This window comes from Poecilia formosa, unplaced genomic scaffold (genome assembly GCF_000485575.1).
Source record: "Poecilia formosa unplaced genomic scaffold, Poecilia_formosa-5.1.2 Scaffold204, whole genome shotgun sequence".
NCBI lineage: Eukaryota > Metazoa > Chordata > Actinopteri > Cyprinodontiformes > Poeciliidae > Poecilia > Poecilia formosa.
Genome location: NW_006800143.1, coordinates 1 through 9,411, shown reverse-complemented (window position 1 = coordinate 9,411; position 9,411 = coordinate 1). Strand labels below are relative to the sequence as shown.

The window sequence follows — 9,411 nt, the reverse complement described above, 5'->3', positions numbered from 1 at the left end:
TTATTTAATGTGATTTTTTTTTTCTTAACAGAATTAAAACCACACGTAAATATAATTTAAACCCAGATGTTATTTGTTTACTAACTGACGTAGCCGACATTTACTCATGGGGCCAGTATAAGTAACAAATGGGATTAAAAATTAACCTTAGATTGCCTATGGATTACACAGTGACTCCTTCGATGTAACGCAGGACAACTGTGAGCATAAGGTGAAGCTTATATTGCATGTTTTGAACTGTTATATTTCAAATATGCTGGAAATTGTAAACAGTTACATGTAAACAGTTACTTTCCCCGTTTACTACCCACTCAGCCTGAGCCAAATCCACACGGGGCCCACAAACACACGTTGGCCGGACATTGTTCTTTGCAATCAATCGATATTCTCTGGAATCAATCAATCAGTCAATCAAACTGCTTTGTTAATGATGAGAAAACACTAAATGTGGAGATGAGAATTCTAAAAAAAACCCAAAAAAACAAACAAACATATATTCTCACATCCCATTGAGATTGTTAACAAGAAAAAAAATGAATACAAATTAAATATGAATTAAAAATAAATAACAAAGTACATCAATAAATAAATAAACTGAAATCTACGTTAATTTTAAACAACTGGAAAGAGAAGTTAATTCATCAAATCAATAAAACCAAAATGAAGAAGCAAATGAAAGTAAATTAAATAATAAAATAAAAACAAAAAGTTCATTAAAACCTATAATGAAATTAAATAAAAAATAAATGCTCTCACTAACAAAACTTTGCACCTTCAGTTTGCTTTTGAAACCCCCGATGATCTATTGCTTCAGCCAACTCTTTGACAGAATAAATGATGGAAATTAGTCACTTTAACACGTTTTTAGTTGAGGAACTATAACCTATGTATCAGACTAAACACTGGACCTGACCTGTCCAAGACTGAGTTGAAAAATATTTGGTTGTTTTCTACTCCTAAGCTTCTGGACTATAATGCTCATTTCTGCAAATAAAGAAATGCCATAAATAGAAGTTATTGTATTTATTTAACGCTTTCTCCCCGTTTTCTGCATTAGTATAAACACATTCTGTCATTAATTCTTTTCCATTGGTTTACAATATTCTTGTGAGTTCTATTCCATTTTGTTCTACTCATAAAAAGTCAGTTTCCCCCCCCCCCTTTGGTATTAATATTTACAGAGATCGGTGCACATTTAGTGAAATGCAGCATGCCTGCTCCTCCGTGCATTTTCAATGAGGCCAGTAGTGATATTTGGTTATAACAGAAGCACCGCCTCCCTCCCATTGGACAATGTGTACGTGAGGGCGTGGCAAAGGAAAGATGAGAGTTGAAAATCCATGCCCTTACTGGGAAGACATGGAGCGCTATGGACACAGTCTACGCGAGCCTAGTAGGTATCTCAACCAACGAGATAAATATTTCTCCTGTTAGAGAACGAGCGTTTTGAGACACTGAGAGGAACAGGGGAAAAAAACAAACAAAAAAAAAAACAAAACAAAGGGTCGCCCAGTTGAGGATGGAGTGTGCATTTGACGCACAGAACCTGATCTCCATTTCTTTAAGGAAAATCCAAAGCTCCAGGACGCAGAGAGGCGGCATCAAGCTCCACAAGAACTTGCTGGTAACGTACGTCCTCAGAAACGCTAGGCAGTTTTACATGAGCAAAAACTCACTGCAGACGCAGAGGACACCTCCGTACGAGGATGCGGCGGCGGTCCACAGGAGGCAAGAGTACATCGAGCTGACCAGCAGCTTCACGGAGTTGGCTGATGACTTCTACTGCAACTTTACAGGCGTGGAGTCGGATACTTGGCACTGCGGAGCGCACCAGTCCAGCGCACAGCCCTCGGAGCTGGCGCACCAAGACGCTTCTGCGTGCGCAATGGCTTCTCCAAGTGACTCTGAGCTCATGGTTTCAGAAGCCTGCTGGAGCTGCGCGGACAAATCTTCCTGGGAGTTACCCATCCTGAACGCACAAGCCAACCAAAAGACCGTCCTGGACTTGGACACGCATGTGGTGACAACTGTGACGAACGGATACTTCCACTCAGACTGTTGCGCGCAGCCAAAACAGCCGCAGGCGGGCGCGCAGTGCTACACCAGAAAGCGAAAGATGGACACAAGTTATTACATTGTTGACCCGGAGTTTTATTTGCCGGACTTTGTGCCCGTGCCGTGTAAGAGGATGAGGAGTGAGGATGAGGAGGAGGAGGATGATTTACAATCGGACTCGGAGCAGCTGGACAGCGCAAACATCTCCAACCTGATCTCGGTTCTGGGATCAGGTGGGCTTTCTGAGTTTGTGAGTTGGCAGCAGATGGACCTTGAGCAGATATTCGGCACTCAGACAATTTGTTTAAAACACACACTGTTGGCAGGCAGTGGTTGGACCAGAGCAATCGAAGCGTTTTGATTTATGTGATTGCTTTTTAATTTTTATTATTATTATTTTATTTTCATTGTATGATTTTACTTTGTTGTTTTCAAATAAATCTTGACACGACTGCAATCCTCACTCTCTCTCTCCCTCACACACACAAACACACACATACACACACACACTCTCTCTCTCTCTCTCTCTCTCTCTCTCTCTCTCTGTCTCTGCGCTGTTATTGAAGAATATTGCCAAAATGTGACTTCATATAGAGCAATCACATCCATCTCCAATGGCTTTTTGCACATAGACTTTCTTCATGCCAACTTCTGTCATTACTGCACTTATAGATGAAGTGTATTTTCTTGTGATCCCGCTTAGAATAGATGATCATGGAGTCCGTCTTTGGATTGTATTTCCTGAGGAAACTGGTCAGTACTGTTTCTGTGAAAAGATGTTGGAAGAGCACCATCATGTGGCCACTGATGATTTGTACAGAATCATGCACCAGCTTAACGCAGGATATCATTCTGTAAATATATTATTTATAACAAGACCTTTTTTTTTGATAAATAAATAAAGTTAACATTATTTAACAAAAGCCTGCTCATGTAACTCCTTTAATTTGACGTTTTTTTTAAAAAAAAAAATATATATATATTATTCTTTAAAGGTGGTTCATAAAGAGGTGGAAGCCACTGTCTCTTACTTTGACAAGTCTGTAAAACATGACATTTGATTTAGTAGTGATATCAAGAGTAAAATCATATACATATACTAAAAAAACACATGTTTCTGACAAGCAGATTTTTATATTTAGAACATAAAGGTAAAGGTATTTTTTTTTTGGCCCTTTTTCGGCACCAGGGCATTCCAAGTTGTTTTCCGGGTTTTAGAGGGAATTCCAACCCAATTACCAACCCAATTGAAGAGCAAAAGAAGAAAACGCTAATAATGTTGATCCAAAGTAAATAAACTAGATACTCCTATTCGGGGTTGATAGATAAATATAAGAGAGAATCCTCTGGTCTAATTCATTCTCTGGTTTGGAAGAATAGGAGTCTAAAAAGTAGGGAAACAATAATGCGTTATTTTTTGCTAAGATAGCATTGATTATTTCAGTTGAAGTGATATTTTCTAGATTTGTTATTTTGACTTTGTTGCACAGATTTAAGCAAAAATACAGAACAAACTTCTGGATTTAATTTATTTTTACATATGTCATCTTGGCTTCCAAATAACATGAAAATAATATGTCAGGCTCTTATTAGCTGATTAATCATCTGCTGAGGTGGCCAGGCTGAAGCCGGCTGCTATCAACATGGTGCTTATTGTCTGCAAACTGAAATGTAAATATAGTTAACTTGACAAGGGGAATGGGTGAACTTCACCAAGCTTCAACATCGTGATTTTGTCTTCCAGTACGCGAGTTAAAAGTGAGTAAGTCTAGCCAACACACCACGCTCCAATCTCCAGAAACAAAGTTACTTAAATATTTTATTATAAAGCCTTAGAAGGATTTTAGAGTCAAGAGGATCACAGTGAGAGCCGAGGCATCATCCACACATGGAGAAAACCTGGAACAGAGGTGACCCTCCAGAGGAGCGGTCAGACCACCAAATTTATTCGACAAGCACATCGAGGATGCATCCAGCAGGTCAGAAAAAGAACCCAGGACAAGATCTGTAGCTCTACTGGCATCATGACCTACTCATGATTTAATCATACGAAATAAGAGACTGAACAAAAATGGCATTTGTGTGAGGGTTCCATTGATCAAAAAGACCATATTTTCCCAAAACATTTGGTAAAATATACCTTGGACAAATTAGACAAAATGTAGGTCCTGTTATATCTGGCCTAAATCTTACAAAGCATTTCAGAAAACACTGATAATCAAACATTGTGGGGGTGGTGTAAATGGTCTGGGACTGCTTTACAGCATCCTCTGGTTGATGGAGCAGTGAATTCTGCTCTCTGTCAGAAAGTCTTGAAGGAGAACATCCAGCCATCAAGTCCTGACCTGAAGTTCAGTCACACTTTGATCAGTGCTTGAGCCTCAAAGCCTTAGAAATGAGTCAGTTGCATTTTCCAGGCCGATAGGCGTCAGTGAGTTTGTTTCTGATTTGTTTTTGGAGTTGGTCAGAATTTCTCCAGAATGACATAAAAGACTTATCGTTATTGCAAACGCATCAAGGCAATTGTTGCTGACAAATGATAGTATGTCGCGTTATTAGGTTCAGTGGCAATTAGTTTCTTCGCACAGGGCCGGGTTGGTTTGGACAGTTTTACCTTTAATTTGAAAAATGCATTTTAAACAACACAAGTTCTCATTGTCAGATATTACAGCTTTATTTGATCTATAACATTTAAGATAGTCAAGATAAAACAAAATGAAAAACATTGAGGAAAACCTTCATGAAGGCACTGCTCCACACAAACAAAATACTTGCCTTGGAGCAAGCCAGTATCTCTGGCTTGTTGGAGGTACAAATAAATGAGCCCATTGGTTGATCAGTCCCATTCTATGTCCATGCTTAATGTAGCTAAAAATAAATCACCCTAATGTTAGCAAGCGGCATATCCAGTCTTCCAGCTGCTAACCGCTTTTATTGTTATGCTTCACGCAAATTATGTCGCATTACAGCTATTTTCAGTATTGTTTGCAGCTTTGCAACTTAACATGTCTGTACATTAAAACAACGTAACACATTTAATAAACAAAATTTTGTAACGCGCTGTGAAAAATCTATTGCTAATAAACTTCAAACTTACTGAAAACATTTTTTTTTCCCCAGTATGTTTAATATTCAAGAAGGCCATATTGCATTTTGAAGTTGAGCTCAGTGAGAAGCATCTGGCTTTATACTAAAACCTTGAATTTCCAGATTATTACTTAAAAAGAAAAGCATAAACCTAAATGTTTACACACTACTCTTCTTCCTCAAGAAACCACCTTTTATGGTGTGGTCTGCCAGAGCAGCACCTTATCAACAGATGAGACGAAACGGTGGGATAAGCTGATCAGGAAGGTACGCTCTGTCCTGGGTTGTCCCTTTGGTCCACAAGATGATATAGTAAAAAATGTGGACAGCACATTCAGTGACAGGCTGATGTATACTAAGTGAAAAGTAGAACAGTATTGCAAATCTTTCCTCTTGTCGCTGCAAAATCAGCACTGCTCCAAACAAACCAGATAATTATGTGCTGTTCTCACAGCTCTTGTGAGCTATCTGTCAACACTGCAGTACTTTGGAAATATAGTATTTTTGCTGTAATGGTACTTATTACAAAAACTTTCATATGAATATATAAATATAGCCCTAAAATGTCTTACAGTTTTGCTGTCTTGTTCCTCTTAATTGTTTATGAGAACCCCACCTTTTTTAACCAGTAAGCTTACAGCTCGTAATTTTCTCTTACAGTCTCTTATTCTCAATTTATGTTTTTATATTTTTACCTTCGTGTAATTGTTTTTATTCACACAAAGATGAATAATAATAATAATAATAATAATAATAATAATAATAATAATAATAATAATAATAAGTGCTTCAAAGTGTCTTTAGGTGATGCTTAGCTATTGTTATCCCCACATGTATGAAACTCCTCCAGAGTTTTGACTTGTCTTTGCTCAGTGGGTCCGACGGGGGGCGGGCAGCTGAGAATAGACAGTGTTCCTGTCCTTGAGATATGACAGCCCGGGGGTTTACCCATCTGTATTCCCGGGACTGTCAAAGGCTTCAGCGCGTCTTTCTGGCACCATGTTGGGGGTTATCGTCAGAGCTGCGGTGAGTGTCTTGTATTTATTTCGTTGAACCAGACGCAGGAGGTTTGTTGTTGTTTACGGGCTGCATGAGGCAGTGGAGGAGGAGAGGAGAGGAGGGGTGGGGCGCCACAGGACAACAACACCGGGACAGTGACAGGTCCGAAGGAACCGAGAGGAATATTCATTAATCTCCCCCTTCACGTCTTCAAATGCACCAAAGTTATCATTGTACATTTTAATATAGGTGCAGTTTTTGACAACGTTTGTGTTGCGTAAGGTTAGCTTAATATTTCCGATAGCATTGCTTAACGAGATGCGTATGCTGATAAAATGTCAACTTCGGCGACATGAAAGCCGCAGGTTGTGCCAGTGAACGGCGCTTCTTTAACATATTCAGTGCTTCACATCATTCCCTGTAACAGGTGGTGTATAAAACTAATGACATTGCCGCACTTAGCTGTCACAAAAATATTATTTTGAAAGGGTTAACCGGAAGTTCTATCTTCTATCTTATTCCCACGACCTTGATAGAGGTGACACACATCTGTACATATTATGTGAAATGATAGACAGCCTCCCACTTCATCGTCATTTCCGTTTACATCCGTACATTAAAGCTGGTAGCCAGACTTAAAAAACAGAAGAAAAGAAATCAATGAAACTCACTTCAGTTCACTGTGGAACAGCTGAGTACGTTTTATATTTGTTGAGCTATTTTGTTCTAAATTGTCATTAAATAAAGCTCCCTTAAACAATAGTTTCCCCCAATGGCAATGACACAAAGCAACTAATCCGATTTCATTTGAAAGAGTGCATTCATATTTTTTTCTTTCTTGTTTTCCATCCCTTTGACAGTTGCATGTTTTTAATTAAATGCTTCCTTCAGAGATGTTCACTTCTAATCTCTACGGACGCACAGAATCCTCTGGGCCTTCAGTGGGAAAGCTGCATGGATTTCAGGGAAAATGTACTGAAAACATATTGAAGTAATTTGTGAAGAGGACCAGTGCAGACTGGAAAGGCCAGATGATCAAAGATCATCAGTAATTATTTTCAGAAATGTGTTTCTTTTTTCCTTTACTAAAAACCACATTGGTAGTCGATCTGTTCTATTAAAATAAGTCCCAGTATTTACAGTAAAACTGCCGCCATAACCACTGCAGATGCCAAGATTACTTGCCAGAAAGAGTGACTAATAATAAACCCGATCCTAGAAGCCAGTCGCACAGTCGATTCATCTGCAGACCAGCCTTCACTTGCAAATCACAAAACTACGTAGGGAACTACGTGCAAAAAAAACAACAAAAAAAAAACAATCTTACTTCATACATGGGGAATATGCATTGTAGCAAAAATATATAAGAACATAAAAAGGATTATAAACAGATTTGACTCACCAACATTTGCTTCTGCAGCCACAGCTGTATGCATCATGGCCTGGGAGGGTCAAACTCTGGCTCAAACAAAAAAAAAAAATGGCTGAACCTTTTCCAACTCAAATGATTCAGGATCAAGGTTTGACTCTGTCAAAAGCTGCATGTGTTTTGTGCTGATCAGCCCAACCCTTGTGGCTCTTGTGATGTCATCAAATACGCACAAAGTAGAAGGTGATTCCTTTTTTCTTTTTAAGTGTGATTTTTAAAAACATTCTCAAAATCAATTAATTCTGAGGAAAAATAATACTTCCTCAGCAACTGTTTGTATTGTCATTGAACATTTGGTTACTTGTCTTTGACTTTCAATCTAAGATTTATTTTGTACCTGGTGACGAGCATGGACCTTATGAACATGGCACCTGCGTGTTAACATGTGTGGCACAGATGGATTTCATGCTTTCATGCATGTTTGTTTTAGCAACCACCCCGTCGCAGTTCAGCAGTGTCAACCTTCTATTTATAGGATGGCAGAGCACAACCCCGCTGCTCCCAACAAACAAACAGTGGAACAGCTCCAATTAGTTGTCTCGGTGTCCCTTTTCACATGCTCAGTCATCTATCACTGAACTATTTGCCTTTATGAATATTCAAATTGTTGTCCACAAATTTGAGTCAAGTTTCTGTTTCAGAGAGGTGTTCTCACACAAACATGTTCACGCCGTGGATCTTTATAGCCTGTTATACTTTACTTGACCGGATTACCGCGTTTCTTTCGTACAAACGGAGTAGGATATTTATTATGATTTCTCACTGAATATATAAACAAAGTCTCTTCCTGTCTTGCAGCTGCGTCCAGGCATTGCAAACCCATGCCGTTTACTCAGAGCGGTAAAGCAGATATCAGAGAGGTCCTTTGTTCATCAGGAAGGTTTGCCCAAGCTACCTGTTCCGCCTCTGAAGCAGACGTGTGAGCGCTACCTGGCCGCCTTGGAGCCCATCGTCAGCGAGGAAGAGCTGGAACACACTCGCGTTCTAATACAGGAGTTCCTGAAGGGCGGAGTAGGAGAACGGCTCCAGAAGGGGCTCGAGAGACGTGCTAGAAAGACGGATAACTGGGTAGATATTTGGCTCTGTCTGCCTTCGGTTTATGTGATTGGGCTCCATTATGGTAGATATATGTGAGAACTGTGCTGTGCCTTTGTATTTACCCCCTGCCTGAGTCCATTCTTCTAGAAGATGTTTCCACTAGTTTTGCACATCTAGTGACTAAAACTTCAGACCAGTCCTTTGGAAAGTAGTTTCAGCTCAGTCAAGTTGGATGGAGAGCTTCTGTGGCCATCGACTGTCAAGTCTTGCCACAGATTCTCAATTGGATTTAGGCCTGGGCTTTGAGTAGACCACTGTCACACTTGAATTTGTTTCAGTCTAAGGCTAGAAAGTAAGTCCAATGTGTGGCCTCAGGGTTATTTGCTATTTGAATTTTTTTGCAGCATTGTCAATTTAAGAATGATACAAATTTGACCTGCCGCCACAGGTATTTATTGAGTCTTTTAATTTTTCATTAGGGCTAACCGATTACAGACAGATTCACATCGTCTTACGAGGGAAAAGGTTAGCTGCAGCGACACAAGGTACTTGTGTTTAACAAAACTTGGATAAGTGCTGCAAGCATTTTTAAAGAAAAAGTCTCACTTGTGATATTTTAGGAATAGAAAAAAAGAAAATCAGTGGGGTCCAAAATAATTTGGAAACTAGAGGTCTTTTTTTTTATTATGGTAAACAAGCTTTAAAATTTTTTGATCTGCAGATATTTACCAGACATTTTCTATGTTCCCTGTCGAGGCTTGTGGCAAACTGCAGACAAGAATTTACATAATTTTTTGTTTTTT

General features: G+C 39.3%; 2 protein-coding genes across 3 annotated transcripts; both read left to right on the top strand.

Annotated features, from left to right (window-relative positions):
• Window positions 1-943: 943 nt before the first annotated feature.
• LOC103148375 (immediate early response gene 5-like protein) lies at window positions 944-2,487 on the top strand. The gene has a single exon (XM_007567099.2). It carries the CDS (start codon window positions 1,520-1,522, stop codon window positions 2,414-2,416), a length of 897 nt encoding a protein of 298 aa, XP_007567161.1. The 5' UTR covers window positions 944-1,519; the 3' UTR covers window positions 2,417-2,487.
• A 3,513-nt stretch (window positions 2,488-6,000) lies between these two features.
• On the top strand, window positions 6,001-9,404 carry LOC103148412 (carnitine O-acetyltransferase-like). Of its 2 annotated transcripts, XM_016679173.1 has the most exons (3): window positions 6,002-6,168; window positions 8,369-8,638; window positions 9,088-9,404. In XM_016679173.1, the coding sequence occupies exons 1-3, from the start codon at window positions 6,142-6,144 to the stop codon at window positions 9,091-9,093; spliced, it is 303 nt and encodes a 100-aa protein (XP_016534659.1). In that variant the 5' UTR covers window positions 6,002-6,141; the 3' UTR covers window positions 9,094-9,404. The 2 variants fall into 2 exon arrangements, with proteins under 2 accessions (XP_007567236.2, XP_016534659.1); XM_007567174.2 differs by having other exon boundaries at window positions 6,001-6,168; window positions 8,369-9,404.
• The last annotated feature ends 7 nt before the right edge of the window (window positions 9,405-9,411 follow it).